The sequence below is a fragment of the Dicentrarchus labrax genome, unplaced genomic scaffold (genome assembly GCF_905237075.1).
Source record: "Dicentrarchus labrax unplaced genomic scaffold, dlabrax2021, whole genome shotgun sequence".
In the NCBI taxonomy this organism is placed as follows: domain Eukaryota; kingdom Metazoa; phylum Chordata; class Actinopteri; family Moronidae; genus Dicentrarchus; species Dicentrarchus labrax.
Window position 1 is genome coordinate 24,060,046 of NW_026136708.1, and position 25,242 is coordinate 24,085,287.

Consider the following 25,242-nt stretch of genomic DNA (forward strand, 5'->3'; position numbering starts at 1 on the left):
ACACAAATACATAGACAACTGCCGCCACCATAGTGGAACGGGCAAGACTGGCCTGTAAACAAATACAAGCTGGGAACTGCACTGTAACCTTTACATTTCTCAACTGATTGTGTTGTTCAAAGGTAGGCTCAGTAGTTAACAGGTTGTAATGATGGACGCTCAGGAGACGAGTGTGTGTAGGCTTACACTGTTGGAAAATAATTAATTGTCATAATTTTCATAATAATCATAATGTTATATACAGGCTGCAGCGCCTCAGTGTGACCACGTTTGCTGCCATTTATGGTCACGTTTGTTGTAATCATAATGTTATATAACCTACAGACAGCAGAGCAGGTTACTCAGAAACCAGTATGATTCAATATTTCTGACATTTTATATGAAACATTAAATGCTTTACGTCTTCATGTAGTCAACAGTTCGCCAACCAGTGCGATACGACTTTGGATTAACACCTTCACACTAATCAATGTAAAGACTAGTAACTAGTAAAAAGACCATGAGTTCTTGTGTAAAGAGTTTTTATTTCATGTTTCTGGTTAGAAATTTGAGGATTTCCTTCTGTTTGTGTCCAAACTTGGTCCACATGGAGTCTGAAGACGCTCCAACCAGTTTGTTCTTGACCACTAGAGCTCTGCGTATGTTTTAAAATGAATGTAAAACAGGATTAAAAGAGATTTTCGGTCGCGTCGAATCACATCCATCAGCAATTCTTCACATGCAGTTCGGTTAAAAATCCAGAGTCCAGAGCAGCCACAGTGAAACCAATAAAACCAGCGAAGCCGTCTGTCCCAGCTGTCCAGAAGCTGAGTTGTAGATCTTGATGCGTCCCTCAACAGACGGATAAACCTTCTTTCTTTGTGCAATGTAGTTGGACACGACCGAAATGTCTAAATCCCCTGCAAGGAAAAATAAAAGGTCAAATGAAAAGTCTCGTCTCAGAAACATAAAACCAAAATCCTCTCAGCGTCAGAACATCTCACCGCTGTTGTGTCTGAGCGTCTCGTTTTTGATCATGGAGAATCCGTCTCCGCCCACCACCATGTAGGACGGCAGCACCACGGTGTAAACCGTCTTGTCCTCAACAGGTTCGTAGTGAGGAACTCGACACTTTGTGCAGAGGACGCTGAGGCTCCTCACGCGACGCCCCGGAGGTTTGGAGAGGTCAAACTCTACGTGAAATCCTGTCGGAAACATCAGTCTGACTTATCCATCAATACGAGGTTCACAATCAAACATCAGTCAACCTGCACACATAGCCAGGCTTCAATCTATGTGTTTTAGACCAATCAGCGTCCTATGAGGGACTGGACCATTTTCTAGAAAACAACAATGGTGGCTGCTAAAGAGGTTAGCGTGGATGCTGCTATCGTCAGTTCTATCAGAATCAGGAATGTATAAAGAGACATAGGGCCCTATCTTGCTGATCTGAAACACAAGTATCAAACGCAAAACGCAAGTAGCTTTGTGGGCGGATCTCGGGCGCTGTTGCTATTATGCCAGCGGGATAAATGACTCTTGCGCCCGGTGCAAATCTAAAATGGGTTGGTCTGAAGTAGCTACATTAGTCATAGGTGTGGTTTGGGCGTAACGTGCAATAAACCAATCAGAGCGTCATCTCACATTCCCTTTAAAAGCAGGCGTGCTTGTTCCATGGCGGATTGCTATTATAACGGCGGATTTGCCAGGCGCACACCAGGAGCGGTTCACAGCCGAGGAGACCGACGTTCTCGTCAGGGCCGTAAAATACCGAGAAGTGACATTATTGACATGAAATAAATGTAACACAGCCATACAATAAATCAAAACAATGTAAGGCAGCTTCGCAGGAAGAAGACCCTGGCCTCGGGAGCAGTTCTCCTCCTAAAATCCTAAAGACGATATATATATATAGATTCCCATCTGGGAACTTCAACCAATCAGATCAATGAACCATATAGACTTTCAGTGAAGAAATACTCTCCAGTCCTGATATAGCCGATGCTGCCAGTACTTCCCCAAAGGACTCTGGTTGGTCTGGTACCATTGTAGTTTGGCAAATAGATGGCAAGTCTGACTCTTGCGAGTCCAGCTGCCCTAAGAGAGTAATATACAGACGGAAACCATGTAAACACACCAGACACTTGTAGGAATTCTCCGGTGCTCTGGCCATATCGTTTCACTGAGTGTTCAAAAGCTTTTCTCAGTGTGGAGCCCTTCAGCTGCACCAGGTCAAAGGTTCCTCCGAAAGGTAAGACGGAGATCAGGTCCTCCATGGTTATCGAACCTACGGACAAAACATCAACACTGTTTTAGAAAGTTCTTCTGACAAAACACAGTTTTACACCCGATAGTCAACAACTTCAAAGAAGCTCTGGTTTTATTTGACTTCCATGGGAATCATCGACGAACCGTTCCTGGTGGTTTCGTCTACAGACGTGCGGACGCCTCCTCCATTGAAGATGGCGGCGCTGACGTGGCTCCACTGGACATCGTCTGACAATCTGACGTTGTTGTTGACCTGAATGATGGAGACAAAATCAGATTCCCTCAGTCACATTTTTATATATTTTACTGGTATTAAACAGTTAACATGAAGCTCATTTTCATCTGCAATCCCTTTATTTAATGTTATTTATATCATGTTCTTGTATTCTCTTGTGTACTCACTTTTAACTATTAAATTAATCGCCAACTACTTTGACAATCAATTCATCATTTTGAGTAATTTAAGAAGAAATCCTGAGATTTTCTTCAGTCCTCTATGACAGTACAGTACAGGACATTATATGGATGTACAGGACATTGTTATAAAATCCTGGTCTGCTTTCAGACCACAAACTGCACCAGAATCCACTTGGAAGCATTCTGAGACAGTCCTTTCCAGGTGGTCCCGGTCCAGTTTTTTAGGGAACCTCAACCCCACATTGTTTTTTTTTGTAAGTAAAAATTTGTTGGCCTTATTTGATAGTGACAGCTGTAGATAGACAGGAAAAGTGGGTAGAGAGAGAGGGGATGACACGCAGCAAGGGGCAGCAGGTCAGATTCAAACCCGGGCCACTGCAGCAACTCCTTACAAGGGTCGCCAACTCTACCGACTGAGCTAACCGGGCACCTAACCCCACATTGTTGAATCCATTCAGGAAGCTCAGCATTATATAAAATCCACCAAACCACAGATAGATTTTCACTGGTATCTTCTTTTAAGAAAGACTTACCATGGCGTCGCAGATCAGGTTTCCCAGGTTGCATTCCCGAAACCGACACTCTTCAGTGGTCCCGTTCAGGAAGACCAGAGTCTGTCCCACCACCTGAGCAGAGTAATTGGCCAGATTCTTTTTCCATTCCTCCACGTCCGCGAGAAAGTCCGGATCTGGATGAAGATGTTTCATTTTAGTAAAATGACGATTTAAAATCAATCAATCAATCCATCGAAGGTTCAGATAACAGTGAATGAGCTGATTCTGTCATGCTGGATCAGTCTGTAAACTTAAACAACCACAATAATGATCGGAAGAAAAATAATTAAACGAGAAACACAGTTTAATACCTTCTCTTTCTTGGCTTGAGCACTGTAGAATAAATGATGAGAAAATGTTTTATGGAAAGTTGCTCTCGATCAGTGAGCGATTACAGAATATAATCACACCTCTGTCTGAATGAGGAGCCGTTGATTTAAGACATGAATGAAGTCAGAAATGTATTTCATCAACAGTAAGAGTGAAAAAAGACAATGAGGACACAAACTGTCCAACAGAACCAGACTAAATGTGTTTGGTGTTCTTTACCCTGTGGGACGCTGCTGTCCAGCAGGATGGGGTTTCCTGTGGACTTCACCACGTTACCAGCATCGTCGAAGGTCACCTTCAGATGACCCAGGTATTTTCCGAAGGCGTAAGCCTGCACAACTGGAACCGGCCGCCCGTCGTCTGATCTCACCATCAACGGATACGGACCCGCCGGGACCTCGGAGGACGGGGGAGGTCCTGAAAGACGAAGACGACGAGAATAAGAATCTGTGGGAACCTAAAATCATGCAAGTTGATAAGTAAAAATGATGAGTACAATAAAAATGTCCAATAATACAATAAGACAGTCAGGCATAGGATCAGTGAATAGGACGAAAAGTCTGGGAACTGTAGCTTCAAACTGTGTCGGGACAAATCTATAACTGGACTGAATTAAGTAATTCAGAGGTTTGGCTTCTAATTTTTTCCGTCAGAAGTACTGAACTCCACCTCGGTTCAATCTAACCACACACACAGATTCACAGAGAGCGAGTGCTCAGAAAAGAGGTTTTTTTAGGTTTCCTTGAAAGGGGCCAATTTGACAAAACAAATACAGGCTGTAAACAATCTACTTTAGCCTGCAGTAAACTAACTGACTCCCTCACACTTCCCGTCCAGAGTTTGTCTGAATGTTAATTTTGGGTTTCAGATGAAACTTGTGGTTTAAATTAACACTTTCTTACAGATGGTCTTCATCACAGCTGCCCGTCTTCTCTTCTCTCAGCTGGATCTTTAATTTTTTTCACTAATTATGTCGACTGACTGATGAAGCTTATACAGTTTGGACAAAGTTTATTGAAGACTGTTTTCTTTCTTTGGTGGCAAAATGTTTGGCAGGCGTCACTTAAGGTTTATGGGAGACTTTGAACACACCACTAATGCTTTGCTTTAACGGTGACTCAACTCTTCCAGTACAAGAACTCTCAGCCCTGCACTCAAGGTCTCTAGTTTGGCAGAAAATTTAAATCTGATGAGTCATCTGTGAGGAATTGCAGTGACAGCCCAATATAACAAAGGAAAGTGAACTTCTGAACATTCAGATTATTATTGTGCCTCGCATAAGCACCATACTACTCTCCCTCGGGCTTATTATTCTTCCGTACGTTTTTCGGCGCGTTTCTCCTCCCGCAGTTTTGGTCGCACGTACACGAAAAAGGTATCAAAACGTGCGGCTCGGTGAGGACATTAGTGCTGTGACTTTTCTAAGCGTTTCGCCAAACGGTTTGCCGGTAAATCGCCAAAAACCGGTCCAAAAAATGAATGGGTGTGTATTGGGAGAATGTTCAACCGCCAGAGTGCGTGACATCATCACTAGAGTGTGGGGAGAGAGAAAAATTTGTCGAAAAATAAATTTGTAAACTGCTCTCAAGGCCACAAATGTCACTCTACAGAAATAATTTATAGATAGAAATGTAGGTAAATTCGCTGGGGTCGCAGGGATACCACTGCCCTCTCACGGCCCCATCTACTCCCATGTTAAAATGTAGAGGAGGAATCTTGAAAGACGCTCGTTGAACCTCTTCTCTCTCAATCTCCTCAGGTCACATTTTTTAACTTTAGCCACTGAAACTCGGCAGTGCTATAGTCAACAAGATGACGACGCTCACGGTCTTTTCGGTTTTCATTTCGGTCGTTCCTGGCCATGGGTTCGAGGGGATTCATTTTAAATGTTTCTGTCTCTCTGAGGAGTTAGAGACAGAGAGAGAGCGCGCGCAGCTGCTGTGGGCTCCCCTGATTGCCATGACAACCAAAGCCTGCTCACACACACACACACACACACACACACACACACACACACAGACACAGAGCTAGCTACAGAGAATGACAAGACATTAATAAGCTAGCGCTAGCTGGCTAGCTAATGATAATTAGCAGGCTAACAAACAAACAATTTAAAGCTGAATGATTTTAATATTAACACAAAATAAGAACAATACACCTTAAATATTTTACCCTACTATGAGCTGTTCCTTAATTTACATTAGCACTCCTTCAGGAGCATAATACAATTAAACACATTAACCAGAGCTAGCACTTAGCTAGCGATTAGCGCTTAGCGCGTAGCTAACCGCTAGCTAGCTCTAGCTAACTAGCTATAGAGAATGACATGGCATTAATATGCTAGCGCTAGCTAAGGAGGATGACAGGTTACCAATATGCTATAGGGGGAATAAAAGGTTAAAAAAAATTTAAAGGGGGAAAAAAAATAAAAAAAAAATAAAAAGGAGAAAAAAAAAAAAAAAAATTTAATATGTTAGGAGGATTACAGGTTATTAATATGCTATAGGGAGGATTACAGGTTATTAATATGCTATAGGGAGGATTACAGGTTATCAATATGCTATAGGGAGGATTACAGGTTATCAATATGCTATAGGGAGGATTACAGGTTATTAATATGCTATAGGGAGGATTACAGGTTATTAATATGCTAGAGTGCTAGGATTACAGGTTATTAATATGCTATAGGGAAGATAAGGTATTAATATGTATAGGGTTTAAAAAAAAAGGAAAAAAAAAAAAACGTTTTACGGGCCAGAGCGAGGCACAATCAACATTTCTTTAGGAATTTTCTAGTTGAATTTTACAGCTCAAATTTGCAGTTCACAGGAGGTCTTGAATGCATCAGTCATCTTCAAGGACACTCCTCTTTAGAAGAAACAGTTTTATTCTTGGAGCCTGAGGTCTGAGCCACCAACTGACTGTTCGCTTTTTATATGAAACACTACAGAGTTATTTATGGAGAGCACGCTCGAGTCGACACTGTGTTTACTGTTCAGCTAACCACAAGTATGAAGACTCAGAGTTTCCCCGTCCAGCAGCAAGAGCGCAGTCAGTGTCAGAGCTGTGTCACTCAGTTTACAGTGGGCAGTGGGGGGGTAGGACAGATGTTCTCAGCTGCACATTCAGAGCTCGATCATGTTTCTGTTGGCTGATGACAGGTCAACTGAATGTGCTGCTGCCGTCATCCAACCAGTGAACACAGTCAGTCAGAGAACCACAGACGAAAGCCAGTTATTCCAAAGATATATTTTTTTATATATACAGATCCCAGAATAGGTTTTGAGTTTTGGATAAAAGACGTTTGGATGTTCTTTTGTGTCACTGCGGCTGCAACTGATGTTTATTTTCATCATCCATTAATTAAAAAGATCTTCCTCGTCAACTAGTCGTCACATGTTTATTAGAGTGTAGTGATATGTTCAAATTTTCCAACCGGCCTCCGTCAGACCTGCAATCAGTGGTTGCTGATATATTCGTGTATGTGCTGTGCCCGACCCTAATCCCTAATCCCAGAACGGAGAGTTCACAACCTGCAACAAGCTCTAACAGCTTCAACGAAGAAAATTAACTCACCAAATGTCAAACGGTTAGCCTTTAGAGGGCACCAATAAACCAAACGTCACTGAAGTATGAGCAGTTTTATTCTCACTGGGACAAGCTGCCTTTGATTTTTAATTGTACAACCAAAAATTGCAACTATTTTTGCAATTCAAATTTTTTTCCCACATAAAAACATCGGACACACATCACAATTCATATAAAAGCTTCTCTGAAATCCGGCATCAGGCATCAGAAACCACGTAGGTGACGTGACGTTACCTCACCTGTGAAGAGGAAGGTGTTGGTGTGTCCGCCGATGACGATGTCGACCCCGCGGACCTTCTTGGCGATCTCCTGGTCCACGGTGAACCCAGAGTGGCCCAGAGCGATGATCTTGTTCACGCCCAGCGTCTGCAGCTTGTCCACCTGCAGCTGCAGGGCGGTCACCTCGTCCTCGAACCGCAGGTGTGGTCCTGTACAGGTGAAAGAGCAACACTGTAAAAAAATACCTGTTAAACCTGCAAAAACATCCCATTTACATTTCTTTTAGCCACAGATGTTGCTGATCGACTCTGATTTGATAAATTACACGGACTCACTGAACACTTATCGCTGTCTCTCTGATTAGCAAAGCGCAGTGTATAACACATTCAGGAAGCAGCTTCTCATTTTGTTTTAGAAGCTCTTATTGTGCTGATTCCCCGTCGATTTGGTAAATATAAGTACGGTATCGGTAGACACTCAATATTAATAATTATTATTATATCTCCCAGAAGGAGAACTGAAGTGCATCTTTTCTTATAAACAATGAGAATAAAAAAACTGTAACAAAATGATTTTTAAAAGGATTTATCTGAACTTTCTTCTGTAAGAAGAAATTAAACAAACCGAAGGAATTAGAAACTTCCTCATGATCATCATCATCATTTCACCTTTGACTTGACACAGTCAAACTTCCTTAGCTCCGACACAACACAGAGGTTGTTTTCATATCATCCTGTGTCTGTTGGCTGAAATACAGGAAGATAAATCCCTGACTGTAGTGAATGTTACTGATAAGAAATCACAGAAACAATCGTCCTCTGTCTCTGGTTGATCTCTCTCACGCTACCTACTTTATATTCTGAACATTTCTTCACACTCCAGCAGCGACTTTATCAGCCTTCATCTCCTCCACGATTAACTCACATCTCTGCTGGTGACATTGTTTGTTGTTTGTGGTCTATCTGCTTTGCATGTATTTGCTGGAATCATCTTTTATATTGGCATAAATCATTTTACATGAATCATTTTAAACCTATAATCTGTAACTGTTGCCATTAAACAGTGTATAAACGCTGGCTCTATGTTCTGTATGTAGTCGAGTTCTTCCATTATCCCAAATGTTTCCAACAATGTTCAAACTCAGAGAAATCTGTCATCTTATTCAGGTAACGCTGCGTTGAATACCTTAAATCCTTAATTCACTTCAATAGTACTAGTAACTCACTACTTTAAGTAAACTGTGTGAATCTCAGTTCTAACACTGCTTGCATACATCAGATGAATTTCAGTTCTCCATTTTCATTTAAAGACCATAGCCCTCTTAAAATATAACAAAAAGTCCCTCTAACTCTTCATGACAGCTGGAGAGGAAACATATATAGACTACACCAGGAAACAGAGAGAGAGACCATATCAGCATGTTTACAGTGTGGAGGCCTCGAGATGAGTGCGTAAACAGTGTGAGTCAGAAACCATCCACTTACCAGGTTTGGACAGAGCAGGAGTTTCCTGTGATGTGTATCCCACCACGCCCACCCTCTCGCTGCCAACTGTCAGTATCTTATACGGTAAGTAAGAGCTGCCAAACGTGGCGGCCAGAGTTTCATCCGGTTTGATGTTGGCGCTGAGAACAGGACACTGGATCTTCTCCATGAACGGTTTCATGAGCCCCTCCACTCCGTTATCAAACTCATGATTTCCAAAAGCCTGAAAAAACAAAGGAGTCAAATAGAGAACTGTAGAATAACATTCAGACAGCTGCTCTCATCAAATGTCAGATGACACACAAATTCACTAAAGTAACACACACACTCAGACTACTTCCTCTAGATTCAGCAGATGATGAATGATTCACTTGGAAAGAGAGAAAACACGTGTCATGGCTTAAGTAATGTTTGAATCCCTTGCAGGTCCGTCAGAACTCAAGCAGAAACATGTTGAAATGACTATATAGTTGTTCTTTATACTGCAAATGAGTTTGACCTCTTCAGACCTTTTCCCTTCTTCATGCACCTTGTAGGTGAAGTTGTGCCCAAAATCTTTACTTTATATGAATATAATAAAGTTGTCCTTATTTTACAATTGTAGAAGAAATGTTTGTAACCACTGTGTGGCCTTAGTCTCAAGTTCTGGTTCTGGTGTTAGTGCCGGTTGTACCACATCATTACATGCGCCAGCTGGTTGCAAACAAAACACTGATGTGCTAATAATTAGCTATGTGTGTGTAATGTTAGCTGACCAACAGCTTATGTTCACAACATCTATGGGCTAAACAGTTGTAAGTGGTTCTTGGTTCTAGACCAGCAAGGTGGTGTGCTGGAACCAGTTTTCCTGACCAAGAGCCGAGACGTCAGAACTGGTTCAAGATTAGGCCGGGTTCATGTTGCTAGCAAGTCGACTACACCGGCTTTGAACCAGCTGTCAAACTGCCTTAATGGAGAAGTGTCGCAGCCCTGCGACTGACTGGGGACTTGTCCAGGATGTACTTTACGTGAACTTTGTACGGATGAGCACGTTTGTCATAGTTTACTTTCATTTTGGAGCTCCTTTAGATCCGTTTATATAAATCTGAGTACACACACTAACCTCATCTTCCACTAAGGAGTAAGATTGTTAATGAAATCCAGCTACAGGAAACTGTTTCCGGACAGAAGAAGATGGATGCTGACAGCCGACAGCCAGCAGCTCTTAAGGCACAGAAAGTGAAGCAGAACTGAATTAAAACGAGTCTGCTTATCATGTGCCTGCTCTCTCTCTCTCTGTCCACAGGCAGGTAAACAGTGGCTGGAAGAGCTCTTTCAGTCAGTAAATCTGATTCTTTGACTTTATTTGTCAGAAACAGATGCTCTGATGTGTCACATACACAGTGACAGGTAGTTCATTACCCAGTAAGCATTTGGTTGATGCTCACAGAAGACATCTATGGTTCTATATGCAGACGCCCTAAAGCATACCCTGCTTTATGGTCTGTTTTACTCTAAATGGGACCATCAGTTACTAAATGAACATCATGCTGTATGGAAGAAGACTGAAACTAGAGACTGAGACCAGAAACTCATCAGGAAACTGTTTACTGAGGGAATAAATCAACTAAGATTCGGCTCATTTCTTCTCAGGCTCAGTTCTATCAGACTTCTTTTTTGCAACCCATAGAGCTGCTCCCTGGTGGCCATTAGAAGGAATGCAGACACATCTGCATTGGCTTCACTTCACAGACCCAAAAGCTCAGTCCACTAATTATATACAGTCAAGGATTCTAATAAAAAAAGGGTTCTCAATATATTGAAAACAACGTGTGAAAAAGGGTTAAACAACGCTCAGTTTTCAATCAAATTTCGTCCAGTTTTAACCTTGACATCTTTTGACCTACGAAGCATCAAATGGATGCCTGTTGAGCGTCGACAGTCCTCTCCTGTAGCAGAGAGAACTAAAGAAAACAGCTGCCAAAGGACAAAACACAAGCAGATGAAGAAAACATCTTCACCACATTGTCATACACGACACAACAGATGTTTCTAGGGGGTACTAAGGCTTGATGAACATGCCCAGATGTGTGATTTGTCGTCAACCACTCGTCAGTGATGTTGGTATATGAAGTAACAACATTGTGATTGTATAAGTCTGATATTGGCTGGATATGTTCACATCTATGCTGATTACTGACAACTTTATATTGCCCTTAAACCTGGTGAAAGGTTGGTTCGATACATAGCACCAAGGTTATATGATTCTTGAACGGAACAGGTTCAAGAACCAGAACTACTTTGGTAGAAAAGGGCCTTACGAGAATTTATTGGAAAATCTTTTGTGTTTCCTGGTGGTTTCATTATTTTGTTGTAAAACTTAAATTGTCTTGCTGAAACTTTTTGTTGTGTATAACTTGCAGTGTTACATATTTGCGGTGGATTTCTTTGTTTCTTGATTTGCTTGTGTGACCAGACGTTGTCAAAGTAGTGAAGATGTTTTCCTCATTTGCAGTGTGTTGACCTCTCCTGGCCACCGTACTGGAGTCACTTTTACAGAATTTAAAACATCTCATTTTGGGGGAATAACTATCCATCAAGATTTATAATGAGTCTAAACTAATTTCTTTAATTCAGGTGTAAAGATTAAAGAGAGAGCGGACAGCTCATCCATTAAAAGGCCTCTCTCCGAGTTGCTGCTATTAGGCTAATTAATACCAACTGAGGCCTTCTGACCTGGATCAATACATTCACTGAGTGGAGTCTGATTAACATGCTTTGACCTGAAACCTTTCTATCTTTTTTTTTTAATCATTTTTGTAACGTTGTAAACTGTAGATCTGACTCCTGCACGCTGTGTGTTATTGTACTTTATGATGGGATTACAACACTATAGGACTTTGGTTTGTCAAGTTATTTCTTTTTTTATAAGAATTATACCAAAACGGTGGGTACCAAATGACAAATACATTATTCTCTCTATCTGTGAACCTTAATGGCAGAAAACTACAATAACGCAATTGTAAATTCCTCCGATACTGCCTAAAATGTGGTACTGGCTACAGACCATCACAATATATAAAGATGGACGACATGACAGCTCTCCAAAAGTGAAGCCAAACCCAGGACATACAAATACAATAGCAATCATACAGGCTTAGTGAAAAAAATATAAATACAGTATATATATATGACATGTACTGCAGTCAGCCACCAGGGGGCGATCACGATGTTTTAGCTTCACTTTTGGAGAACTGTCACATTGTTCATCTTTATAAATGTTGTAAAACTGAATAAACTGTACGGGATGATCTCTAAATCCTTCACTGAGATTATCATCGATCCACCACAGGAGATATACAGCGATACAGGATTATCACTGTCACCAACCAACTGCAGACCCTGGTTCAGTCAGACCACTACGATGGAAGATGTGGTAAAAACATCATATTACCATTATTGAGACAGATAGGATTTATACAATAAAAATATATAAAAATCTTTAAACCATGATGATGAAATGTTTGTGGGTCTGTACCAAACAAACACGGCCTCTCTGCAGCACCACAGTACTTCATTATAATACTTCATTAAATGCTGTTTATTGCCCTCGGCAGTCTGTGATTTCCATAATATTTCAATTATTTGTGCGATTCTAAAATTTCAATAGGATACAATAAGTAACCAAACAGAGATTATAAAGTTGCTGTAGTTGTAAATCAACTTCTTGTACCTTCATGGATCAACAATCTAATACAACACTGACTGCATGAGGACTGGGCTGTACTGTACTGGACTATACTGGACTATACTGGGCTGTACTGTTCTGGACTGTACAGGACTAGACTGTACTGGGCTGTACTGTACTGGACTATACTGGGCTGTACTGTACTGGACTATACTGGACTATACTGGGCTGTACTGTACTGGACTATACTGGACTATACTGGGCTGTACTGTTCTGTACTGTACTGGACTATACTGGACTATACTGTACTGGACTATACTGGGCTGTACTGTACTGGACTATACTGGACTCTACTGTACTGGACTATACTGGGCTGTACTGGACTATACTGGGCTGTACTGTTCTGGACTATACTGGACTATACTGGGCTGTACTGTTCTGTACTGTACTGGACTATACTGGACTATACTGTACTGGACTATACTGGGCTGTACTGTACTGGACTATACTGGACTCTACTGTACTGGACTATACTGGGCTGTACTGGACTATACTGGGCTGTACTGTTCTGGACTATACTGGACTATACTGGGCTGTACTGTACTGGACTATACTGGACTATACTGGACTGTACTGTACTGGACTGGACTATACTGGACTGTACTGTACTGTACTGTACTGGACTATACTGGGCTGTACTGTACTGGACTGTACTGGACTATACTGGACTGTACTGTACTGGACTCCACTCTTTATCAGTTGCACACTGTGGCGTTTCTACTTTTACTGAAGAAAATTCCTCCACCACTGGGAATAAAAGACAATAAAGTAAACTCACCATAGCATTTAGATCTTATATTGGGAGTAAAAGGACTGTCTGTCTGTCTGTCTGCCTGTCTGTCTGTCCCAGCTACCCTCCCCACAGGAGCGTAGCGCAGTAATGGTTCCTACCATGGCATCATAACGCAGTTTGTTCATGAAGTGCGCAGCCTCGGCTCCTTTGTAGTAATTGAACCACACTGTCCCCTGGAACTGGTCTCCGGCGTCCAGCAGCAGCACGTTGGTCTGCGAGGAGCGGATCCTGTTGACCACCGTGGCTCTCCGGGCCACCCCGGCGAAACACCCGCCGCCGCTGCTCCTGCTGCTGCTGCACTTCCCGGAGTGCTTGCTGGTCTCCTCCACCCGGGCGTGCACGTCGTTGGTGTGGAGGAGAACCAGGTCCCAGGCTGCCGAGGTGGAGAAGAAGCCCAGCAGGAGGAGGAGGCTCCTCTCCGGGCGCAGCGCTGCCATCACTCCGCTGCGCGTAAAGAAGACTGGAGGAGGAAGAGCGGACGGTGGCTGCCTCCTCTACATCAGTCCTCTCTGAATGAGACTCCCGAAGACAGAGAGAGGGGGGGAGGAGATAGAGACAGAGAGAGAGAGAGAGAGAGAGAGAGAGAGAGAGAGAGAGAGAGAGCGACACACACACACACACACACACACACACACACAGGGAGAGAGAGGCGCCTTCAGACAGAAGAGGAGGAGGTTGTTATGATCTTCTTCTCCACCTTTGACCTGTTCACACATTCATTAACAGCCTCTGTAATGAAGTGACTCACTGGGTGAAGCTGTGTGGAGCATCCTGAACTCCTCCTCCTCAGAGAATTGAAAGAGTTTGACACTAAAACACATTTTACACACAGGCAGCAGAAACAGACAGACTGACTGTGGATGTGGAGGTTATACAGGACATACAGCTCAGTGTGGGCTGCAGGGAGGAGACTGTCAGTGGGTTCGTCCACAAACACACTGACAGCAGCCAGAAGAGAGCCACTGAGGGAGGAGGTTCAGATGAGAGCATTAAACTTGTACCAGGAACCTCACAGAACCATGCACATTAATTAAAAACTCACAATGAGGCAATTTCATTCAGATGTGTTAAGCTGTGGTTAATATTTGGGTTTAGGGAGCTGTTGGGGCTCTAATGAACCTGCTGTAGAATAAACACATGATGTTCACTGTCAGAATGATAAAGCTGTGTGATGGCAGGAAGAGCCGCTGCAGCTGCTTTCTGTCAGTGTCACTGTAATGAGGAAATCTACTTATAGAAAACTGAAATTAGGTTTAATGAGGAAATCCATCTCAGCACCCAGAACATAACGTCTCCTTTTATTTACAGCAAGAACAGAAAGACACAAATCAGTAGCTGGAACAGATCGGTCCCTGTAACTGTACAGTGAGTGTACTGTGAGTGTAGAGTGAGTGTACAGTGAGTGTACAGTGAGTGTACTGTGAGTGTACAGTGAGTGTACAGTGAGTGTACAGTGAGTGTACTGTGAGTGTACAGTGAGTGTACTGTGAGTGTACTGAGTGTACTGTGAGTGTACTGAGTGTACAGTGAGTGTACTGTGAGTGTACTGTGAGTGTACAGTGAGTGTACTGTGAGTGTACAGTGAGTGTACTGTGAGTGTACAGTGAGTGTACAGTGAATGTACTGTGAGTGTACTGTGAGTGTACTGTGAGTGTACAGTGAGTGTACAGTGAGTGTACTGTGAGTGTACTGTGAGTGTACTGTGAGTGTACTGTGAGTGTACTGTGAGTGTACTGTGAGTGTACAGTGAGTGTACTGTGAGTGTACTGTGAGTGTACTGTGAGTGTACTGTGAGTGTACTGTGAGTGTACAGTGAGTGTACAGTGAATGTACTGTGAGTGTACTGTGAGTGTACAGTGAGTGTACAGTGAGTGTACTGTGAGTGTACTGTGTATCCATCAACAGAAAGCAGTTACTGTCTGTACAGGTAGCACCATGCTGTGTGCTCTGATGCACTGTGCACTCACTGCAGTGTAGTAGTGGTTACTGAGCGGTGGATTATGTCACCGACAGGTTTAAACTCGACGGTGAGGCAAAAAGTAAACATGGAAAACTGTAAGTGACGACACACCTTCTGAAACCTTTTCAGTCAATGAGCCAGAACAAACATAGTCATCTTCACTCTTCATCATCAGTCTTTTCATATCACGGTAATGAAAGAGAGCGAGGTATGGAGGAAATTCCACCTTAAAACCAGGACAAACAGCCACAGGACATTTGTCAGGAAGCATTCTGGGAGCCACACTGTCAGTACGCCTCGTCTGCACACTGTAAATATCTGTGTGTTCATTCTGTATGATTGTGTGAGGACTGTCGCTGTCTGACGAGTGTAACAAACAAAAAAGAAATACTTTATTGATCCCCAGGAGGAAGTTTGTTCCTCACAACACATTCAAGAAATAGGAATAATAATAATACAATCATTAACAACATGCATCATATTACAATTTATAGAAGATAGAAAAAAAGTTTGAAATAAGACATTGTTGGGCTAGCTTTGTTTGTTAAGGTTAAAGTAATGAATGTTTCCTCTGATGGGCATCATTCAACAGTATCTGTGAGCTAATCTTTTCCCCAGGATGGTGAAGGCATGCCAGAGTTTGTCCATTCTCATGACTAGACAGAGGAAGGAATAAGGACTACCTGTGTCACCAGTCTGAAGACCAGCAGCAGAGTCTCCCTGTTTGTAACACAGGGCTGCTTTAATACTAGTTTTTTTTATTTGTTATACTACTGCTGCTACTTTTTACTTTGTTAATCTGAACTCGTACAAGCATGCAAAGAAGCTTGCTAACTAACATTAGCTGTAAACACTGAGAAACAATGGAGGCAAAATCTTCAACAACAAATGATTACAGTATTACATAACACTGCAGGACTGTTAACTGTTCAATGGCTGAATGATGTTTCTGATGTTCTCATGAGAGTGACTAACTGGAGCAGGATGCTCAGCAGCCTCGCACTGTTTGCACTAATTTATTCCGTCTGGTTTCCTCTTGAAAATATGTCGACTAAAATGTCACTGCTGCAACTTCTCTAGGAGACCACTGCAGTTTCTGTTTCCTAGAATCGTCCCATTCTGCAGCTTTTTCAAGAGATGATCAATGGATCTGACGTGGTCTCTTCTGGCACTGATTCTGGTGTCCCATCTTGCGGTCCTGGTCCCCCTACTCAAGGGAGCTTCCCTGAACCTTAAATAACGTTTCCCAGATCTAATGGGAGCTTCCCAGCTGAACAGGAGACAGCGGGTGTGGTCTAGGGCGGGGCCTTGCTGATTGGAGGACCACTGTCTCAGATCTGTAGTGGGTCCCCGAGCGTCACACAGTGGATATCGGCTGCTCCTGGTACTTGGGATGGAGGTTAAATGTGGAGAATGAATTTCTCTGAGAGGGGTCGGTTAAGGATAACTTAATTTAAGCCTAAAACCCCTTGAAACCCCAGAGGGCCTCCAAACCGTCTGCGAGGAGTCTGGAAAACTGAGGGAAAATGATCTGGCTGCGTTGATTTTAAGGCATTATCTCACTGTTGATTCCCCCCAGCTGTCATGGCAGACATACAATGGTTTGAGACTGTGACCCCACTGAGTTTCCACAAGAGCCAATGAGAGTTTTTTCCACCGTGGCAGGGTTGAGCAATACATTTGTCTGTTTGGAACAGGTGTTTGATTTTCTATGAACTAGAAGGAGAGTGCACCGTTCTCAGAGGTACTGCAACACCAGGGAGAGCGTGGAGTAAAAATCTAATCTGAAAATCTGTTGAACGCGTAGTTTCCTTATAGAGAACGTAACAAAACAATAAGAACACAGAGCACTCTTGATTTTAGCCAAAATGCAACGCAGAGCTGAACCCTAATGTTTTTCTGCCCAAGGCCTCCTGGGACAGATCTATCTTGCTGTGGTGAGGTCTTTTTCACTTCACATAACAAAGGCATCTGCTCAGCAACTACGCCCAAGCACCCCATGGCTCCTCCCTCCTAACATAGACAAATAAACTGGGAGTAGTAGCAGTCTTGTCTCACAGCAAGAAGATTGTGGGTTCAAATCTTGGCTAAGGCAGGGCCTTCCTGAGTGGAGTTGGAATGGTCCACCCATTTCTGTGTGGGTTTCCCCCACTATCAAAACATGTATGTTTGGTGAAGTCTCTAGTAAATACCCTTGACTTCAGTGGCCTGAACATTCCTATAACAGTGCTGACTTGGAAGTTGCTACGATCAAATCTATAGCAGCCGAGGTCTCTTTTTTTTCCTTCTCCATCATAAAAATCAGGAGAGAGTTCAAATCCATCAGACTCTACAACCACAGCACCCATAACCTAGAACCTCAAACCTCCACAACCACAGCACCCAGTACCTCCAACCTCTACAATATATTTATTTGAATATTATTTATTGTATTTTTTACACTTCTGTACTTTTTGTTGATCATCTTTCTCCAATATGGATTTGTCTCAATAATCTTTCTCCTCTGTTTCATGTTTTCCAGGTTCATCGGGACAAAGCACCCTCACTCAGTCTCCTGGATCTCCAGGACAGACTGTCATCAGATGTAAAACCAGTTCAGGTGTTGGTAACAACCTCCACTGGTACCTTCAGAAACCTAGAGGAGCTCCTAAACTCCTCATTTATTTAGCTACACACATATATATATATTAATATATGTATATTAATGCAGTTTGTAAATCATCAACATTTTAATTCTTTCCTTTTGTCAACTCTTTTTTTTGTCTCTGTGGTTCTTCAATAGAAACAGTATGTAAACAGTTCACACACACACACACACACTCCAGAGCAGATTACAGTCTGATACAGAAATGTTTATTTATGTTTGTAGTCAGCAGAGGGATTTTCCTGATTTACTTCCTTCAGATAAGGAAAGGTCTTTATCAGGAGAGAGAGAGAGGATCCATCCTTGCTGTAAACATTAGGAGGAGCTGTTTCTCGGTCCCGGCTCAGACTACGAGCCCTCCAGCTATTACGAATCATTTAGAAAACTGATGATGGTGCTGGTGTCGAAACAGCGCAGCCATCTGAACACAAAGCTCGCCCTGCAGCCACACAGTGTCAGATCCTCTCCACCCTCCTCCTGCAATACCTGACCCCCAGTGTCAATGTTTACATCATATTTGTAGGATATATGTACAGTATTTGGGTACTTTTTACTCTTGGTTTTGGGACATTCTGTGGTGTAATGTGTGAAGTCAGGTAAACTGCTGTGTGTGTGTGTGTGTGTGTGTGACTGTGTTGAAACATGTGGTAGCATCTGTCTCACATGTGAGGAACATGGGAAATTAATTGTTTCTGTAGGGGCTGTGTAACTGTGGCTGTGTGGATATGTGACCATTCGACCTCGTATAATAATAAAAAAAGAGTTAAAACTCTGCTGCAGATTTACTGTCTAATGTTTTTAAGTGGCTGTTTTGCTTGAGGCAGTTATTGTGAAATAAATCCACTAATTCATTCACTCACTCAGCCTCAGGCGTTCATCGTGTTCCAACACGGAAACAAGAATCTGGTTATTCATGTTTCATTCATTCTAATGCTCACACAATGAAAGAATCAGAGAAGGTTTTGGTTTTTTAATACTTGTTCACAAGGTAAGGTTTGTTTTCTAATTCTGATTTTACAAACGTAGCTTTAACTGCAGGGGTGTCCACATACTTTTGGCCATATACTTATTTACATTAAGTAATAATAATATTACATTTTTGGGCGGCTGTGGTTCAGAGGCAGAGTGGGTCGTCCACTAATTGGAAGGTTGTGTGGTTCGATCCCCGGCTCCTCCTGCCACATGTCGAAGTATCCTTGAGCAAGATACTGAAGATACTCTTCTGGTGGAGTCCACCATGTTGAACCACCATGTTTCTACAGTAGCCCAGAACAGACAAACCAAACACTGGCTCTAGATAGAGGCAATTCATGTTTTATTTGCACAGCCACCGTAGTTTCTCCCACACGTCTTGAAGGGGAGCGTGAGGCGAGGCTTTATAGTCCATCCAGGATTTCACAGCAGCTTTTCTAAAAACAATTGTGCTGCATGTTGAGATCTTTTAGGCAATTTTTACAATTCATTTGTCAGAGAAAATGAAAAATTGCAAAAATATTTTGTTAGTGATTGTTTTTTATAATATTCATTAAAAAACAAAGTCATTTTGTTGCAGTGAGAATAAAATTGCTGATAGTTTTGGTTGTTTGCTGAAAAGTTCTGCAATCTGTAAGGTCCGTGTTTTGTTTTGAATGCAGGGAAATGAGCTGTTTATATGTCGAGGAACAGAAACCGATTATTTTCAAACCAAAAAATCTCTTTGTTCCTCCTGTTTTTTTAATAAATGGTTGTCGTGTAACTGTTACAGACAGTATGAATACACAGGAGATATATACGTGTGTGCTGTGTGCGAGTGAAGACGTCCTACTTTCCAGGAGAATACAGATGTTGTAACACAGTCCTGAGACCAGCAGCTGCTTTGATCTGGGCTGACGAAACACCGGAGACGGATTAGTCCCAGCTGCCAGCTAATAAATGCATCAGTGTCTCCGTAGCAACCATCACGTTGGTGAAGCACCATGAAACCGGAGGAATCTGTCTGACGCTGGCGGAGAAAAACCAACAACAGAGAAGGTCAGAGCGAAGGATAGTGAGGTTCCTTTAAACATTTATGATTATTGATCGTCTCACCTGGTTGACTGACAGTGTTAGGTTCAGTCCAAAAGCCCCCCCCTTTGTTAAACCTGGAGGCGTTTTGGATTGATGAAGTGAAACACAACTGAACCTTGTGGACTTAATGAAACAGAATTTGAGCCGTTTTCTGTGAACTGTTCACTTCTATCTCTCTCTACAGGCAACTGTGACCCTCAGGGACAGATGGGACATTTGGTTTAGATTATTATTATAGATGTAAACTGACGACAGTGTATATATTATATATATTATTATTATTATTATTATTGATCCGAGTGTACACTGACAGAGCTTCAGCCTCGTCCTGCATCAGAAACCAAAAAGCTGACAGAACAATGATATTCTGCTTAGAATTCCTCCAAATGGGAGGTTGATGGGTGATGTAGGTGATATTTTAAACAGAATGGCATCAAGCCCCAGTTTGTGAAAAATGGTTGAGTCTCCTAAGTGAAGACGAACTAATTCAAACAAAAGATTAAACTCACGTTCAGCAGCTCAGCTCCTGCAGACCTGACAGATTGATCAGCTTCAGGGAAGATTCGGTTGCTGGTTTGTGGTAATTCTCCTCCCACAACCTTCTTATTGAATATGAATGAGTGTGTTGTCTCACTAGGGGGCAACAGAGTGCAAGAAATGAACTGACAGCATGAGGAGAGTCTCAGGAAGTCTCACAGAAAACAGAGTTAGAGTTAAAATACTGTAATGTGAGTCTAAAGCTGTAAGCTGTGATAAACAACAGCAGCTCCTAAAATAAGCCTAATACCGGTTCCATAAATACAACATATTAAACCGAAAGCACTTCAGGTTGTATGTGGTTGGTTCAGCCAATCTAATACCCACAATGCCCCACATACACATGTTGGCATTGGTACCAACCATGTCATGCTAGTTGGATCCCTTGACCTTTGACCTAAAGATATGTGAACTAAAATGGGTTCTGTGGATACCCACAAGTCTCCTGTTTACCAACACGCCCACTTTATGCTAAAACGCAGTTTTTTGCTGAATAAATGTGTTCACAGTGTACTGTACATTTCTGCATACTGGACGGAGACTAAAAGGAAGCTGGCATTCATTCTGGCACCACGGCCTTTAACCACACCCGCCTCAGCCGCCGGCAGACGAAGCGATTTATCGGCCTCGGGGAAGATTTAGCAGCATTTTGCCGGTGGCTTCTGTTTATTTCCCACCAGATTGTGTGAAATATGGCACAGGAGAGGGCAGCAGAGTGCCACAAATGACTCAACAGAGGAGTCACGCTCACACACACACCACACCACGCCAGGGCAGAATAATAGCAGCAGGGTTTCTCTAAATGTTACATTTCTGTACAGGTTTGATATGAAAAATGAAAAGGCAGAAGTGGAGTGTTATCATGAGGAATGTTTGGTTATTTTGACAGGCGCTGTGGGGGAATAAAAGAAATGGATGAGGGTGTGAAGAACAGCAGAGTGACGCAGCCTTTCTTATTTCAGCTGATGGATAACAACAGCTCTCTGGAGAGCAGCCGAGAGGATCTGGAGAATGAGAATGTAGAAGGCAGTACAGTGGACAATAAAACTCCTCCTTTGTGCATTCATCCTGTCTGTCCTGCATGAATACTGCACACAGAGACAGCGCTCCCTGATGGATTCATCCTTCATCAGCTCTCTGCGTTAAAGCTGGAATCCGGCAGGCAAGGTGACAGAGCACCTGGTGTCGTCCTCGTGTTTCACCTGTTTGTTCCTATGGAGTGAATCCACTGGCCACAGACAGACGGGGGGACAAATTAAGGGGACAAACATGAATAAACAACAAGTGCAGATGCCTCCATACAGTACACAATGGCTTCACTGAGTGTTTTCATGGAAATGATGTGAATCATGTGCTGTGGCCTTTAAAGCCACCAGTTCTGAACGCAACTGGGTACCGCTGTATTCAGACAGTCCACCTGCAGATACAGCTGTTTCACTTTGTCTGTAGATGTTTAACAGATTATTTATAGAGTACATGAGACACTTCAATCATACCCTAATGGCCTAAATCCACCGGACGCAGCTGAGATGTACCCGTGGTGCAGATTATTATTATTATGATTATATAAAATATAACAGGAAATAGTAAAAAAACAACAATAAACACAATTAAAGGAAACTCTTGAACTGCGTAGTCTACAGAAACATTGAGGAAAAAATACAAAATTCAACAACATCCGGACATCTGTTGAGATTTGGACCGAACTGACCTGGACCACTGCTGGTTTCTCTTTCTGTTAATCTGATTGCAACTGAACATGTCGGTCTCATGTCTGAATAAGAATCCTGGATAGCTTCATGTAAAGGTCAAGACAACTGTCTCTCAAGTCTAACCTGAATGCTGGCAGATTAAAGGTCCACTGTGTAGGTATAACTGCAGATTGCAACCCCTTCACAAAACCCTCTCCTTCCAAGCTAAATACCCTATCTACAGCCAAAAAAAAAAAAAAAAAAAAAAAAAAATAAAAAAAAAAAAAAAAAAAAAAAAAAAAAAAAATTAAAAAAAAAAAGAAAAAAACAGAGAGAGAAATGTGCATCAATATCACTTTCTAAGATCTCTGTAATCTTAATCTTCATCTCTAATGCACAGATTAATAGACTAGGAAACACTTCTGTGTCTATACTTTCCTCCTCCTGGTGTGATTGTAGCACAAGAGGTTGGAAAACCTTTTTACAACCACGGGAATAAACTAACCGACAGTGTCTCGCTGTGTTTTGAACGTTCATTCCAACTGCACAGATGAATAAATGAATATCCAGTAAAACCCTTCACAATCAACCTCTGAGCTTACAGTAATTGGTCTTTAACGAGCTGTCATGTCGTTTGAGGGCTACATAGCTCCACCAGTCCATCTGAAGGTCACTGCCTTGCTCAAGAGCAGTCTGTCAGCAGCTGCTGATGAAGAGGAGGGCTGACTTCCTCTTTGAACTGTCTCATGAAAAGCTTGCATGTCTGAGCTTCGGGCTAACATCTTCACTAATCAATAAGAGCTCCTCTTCATCACACCGACCTTCTAATGATCCAGATGCTAATGAGGCGATCAGTCGGAGGGCGAAGCGGCTGACATGGTGGCTTACACTGAACCCTGCTGATAACGGCACAACGTCCGCTCAATTTATGTCCGCACAGCTCATCTGATCTCTGAGGAGGACGCTCGTCTTGTGTGGCGGGGAGGTCGGAGGTCACGGTCGCCCAAATAGCAGCATTACCAACACGTTCTTCAAGGACTCGTCAGCAGGGCGGACGCAGGAGCTGATTCCCACAGTGGGAATTATGTTTTCAATGACTTCTATGTGACTTTCTGTACCTAACCTTGTGCATGTTCTCTAAATGTTCTTCCATTCTGTTTTTTGAAGGCTAAGCAGTCACAGATGAACATCTGACCATCATACCTATAAGAGCTTGTTGGACATCTCATTCTAAAAACCATGGGAGTTACAGTTTTTCTCAATTGCTAAAACACTAAAACCCATTGGCTGAACAAAGTTCGCAGTTGCCTGAACTCATTTAGCTAATTGTGCAGTCTGTTGTCAATACCTTAAACCATTTCACATGGTAAAACACAAAGTGCAGATCTCACTTAGACTTTTCAGTAGAACTCTAAACACATTCTCATTCTCAAAACACATTCTGCACTCAGCAACAATCAAATACAAATAGAGAACACGTCATTGATTAAACACAACCACTCAAAATTGATTTCACTTGTTTCAAATCATGTGACACGACCAATATAAGCCAGTTCAGAGAGCAAACAGGTTGTTGAAGGTGGGACGGAGAAAGACAAGAAGAAGGACATTGATCACATGTTTACTCCTTTGATGTTTGTATTGTATACTGTAGTACAGTGCATTGTAGGCTGTATACTGTACAATAAACACATTGTCTGGCCCTGAACATTGTGCTTTCCATTTGTTTACAGTACTGCCTGCTCAATAGATTTTGACTGGTTGCAGGTTCATATCAACAAAGAACAAGAATTACAAGTTTGTGAGATGCAGGGTACAGTACTGTAAAAATAGGGGCACAAGGAGGAGGAAGAACAAAAAAAATTGCAAAGATCAAGCAGAGTATAATTTCTGATCAATTTTGAGCTACTATGATAGAACATGTTTTCATTCATCAAAAGACAACGACGGAAAAATATGAAATTAGTTTTGAGATTAAAAATGTACTTCTCCCTGAGAACTATATGTTTTGAACAACGTGTTTTCTATTTTTTGGTGTATTGTTTACTGACTGCTTGATAGTGTATATCATTCTGATCACTTTGTTTATGAGCACTTTGAGATTCTTTTATGAAAAGTGCTTTACAAATAAAATGTATTATTATTATTATTATTATGATTTGAGAGCAGTGTTTGGTTTTGAGCACAGGTAAATCTGTTTTGAGGCGAAAGTTTCATTTTAGACGAGGAGTCAGAGGTTTTGTAAATAGTGCTTGAAGCTGAGGTTTTGTGTTTAATGTTTTCAGAAAATGGAGCAAGGTTTCAGAAATTGTGTTTTATCAATTGAGAAAAACTGTACAAAATACAGAGCTGGAGACCTCACTGCCACTCTTCTAGGAAGGGTTCCTGTGTCTGTGGGAATTTGTGCTCATGCAGCCAAAAGAGCATTTGTGAGGTCAGACAATGTTATTGGATGAGAAAACATCGTAATCAGTGTTCTAATTCCTCCCAAAGGTGTTCAGTGGTGTTAAGATCAAGCTCGAACAGCAAAGGACCTTCCTCTACCTGTTGCAACAAGTTGGAAGTGCCCAACCGGCTAAAATGTCCTGTAGCATGAATTAGAGCCTTCACTGGAACAAAGGGTCCTTGACCATTATTGGTCTTCCATGAAACTTTACAGTAGACCCAGATTCATCCATCAGACTGCCAGATAGTAGAGCGTGACTTATCACTCTAAAGAACACGTTTCCACTGCTGAGTCCAGTTGAGTCGTCCTTTCACCACTCCGGCCACTACTTGGACACGGTAACCCATTTCTCAAAGCTCCTGATGCAGTGTGTGTGCTGATGTTGCTTCCAGAGGCAGTTTGCATTCAGCAGATGATAGGATTTCTACACGCTTCAGCACTATTTGGCTCTGCTCTGTGAGTCTACCATTTTGTGGCAGCGCTGTTGTTACTCCTACCGCTTCCACCTCACAATAATAGCACTTACAGTTGACCGGGGCAGATCCAGTAGGGCAGAAAT

The 25,242-nt window shown here is 42.2% G+C and overlaps 1 protein-coding gene and 2 long non-coding RNA genes across 3 annotated transcripts; 1 reads left to right on the top strand and 2 right to left on the bottom strand.

Moving 5' to 3' along the window:
• Nucleotides 1–504: 504 nt before the first annotated feature.
• On the bottom strand, nucleotides 505–14,090 carry LOC127368364 (snake venom 5'-nucleotidase). Its single transcript, XM_051409157.1, has 9 exons — nucleotides 13,458–14,090; nucleotides 8,840–9,062; nucleotides 7,376–7,564; nucleotides 3,768–3,965; nucleotides 3,198–3,352; nucleotides 2,392–2,500; nucleotides 2,117–2,266; nucleotides 984–1,184; nucleotides 505–899 (listed from the first exon to the last, which is right to left on the bottom strand). The coding sequence occupies exons 1-9, from the start codon at nucleotides 13,794–13,796 to the stop codon at nucleotides 730–732; spliced, it is 1,734 nt and encodes a 577-aa protein (XP_051265117.1). The 5' UTR covers nucleotides 13,797–14,090; the 3' UTR covers nucleotides 505–729.
• Nucleotides 14,091–18,911: 4,821 nt separating this feature from the next.
• On the top strand, nucleotides 18,912–22,478 carry LOC127368436 (uncharacterized). The gene is made up of 3 exons (XR_007885819.1): nucleotides 18,912–18,951; nucleotides 19,708–19,973; nucleotides 21,436–22,478. It is a non-coding gene; the product is annotated as an uncharacterized LOC127368436 (long non-coding RNA).
• Nucleotides 18,919–20,727, bottom strand: LOC127368434 (uncharacterized). The gene is made up of 2 exons (XR_007885817.1): nucleotides 20,519–20,727; nucleotides 18,919–19,944 (listed from the first exon to the last, which is right to left on the bottom strand). It is a non-coding gene; the product is annotated as an uncharacterized LOC127368434 (long non-coding RNA).
• Nucleotides 22,479–25,242: the final 2,764 nt, after the last annotated feature.

What these genes read in the sequence shown, in the direction of transcription:
- LOC127368364 (XM_051409157.1), bottom strand. Translation starts at nt 13,796, where the DNA reads ATGGCAGCGCTGCGCCCGGAGAGGAGCCTCCTCCTCCTGCTGGGCTTC. An exon ending in CAACACCTTCCTCTTCACAG is followed by an intron (nt 3,966 to 7,375) that starts GTGAGGTAACGT and finishes TTCGTCTTTCAG; the next exon opens with GACCTCCCCCGTCCTCCGAG. An exon ending in AGACGAAACCACCAGGAACG is followed by an intron (nt 2,267 to 2,391) that starts GTTCGTCGATGA and finishes TTTTGTCCGTAG; the next exon opens with GTTCGATAACCATGGAGGAC.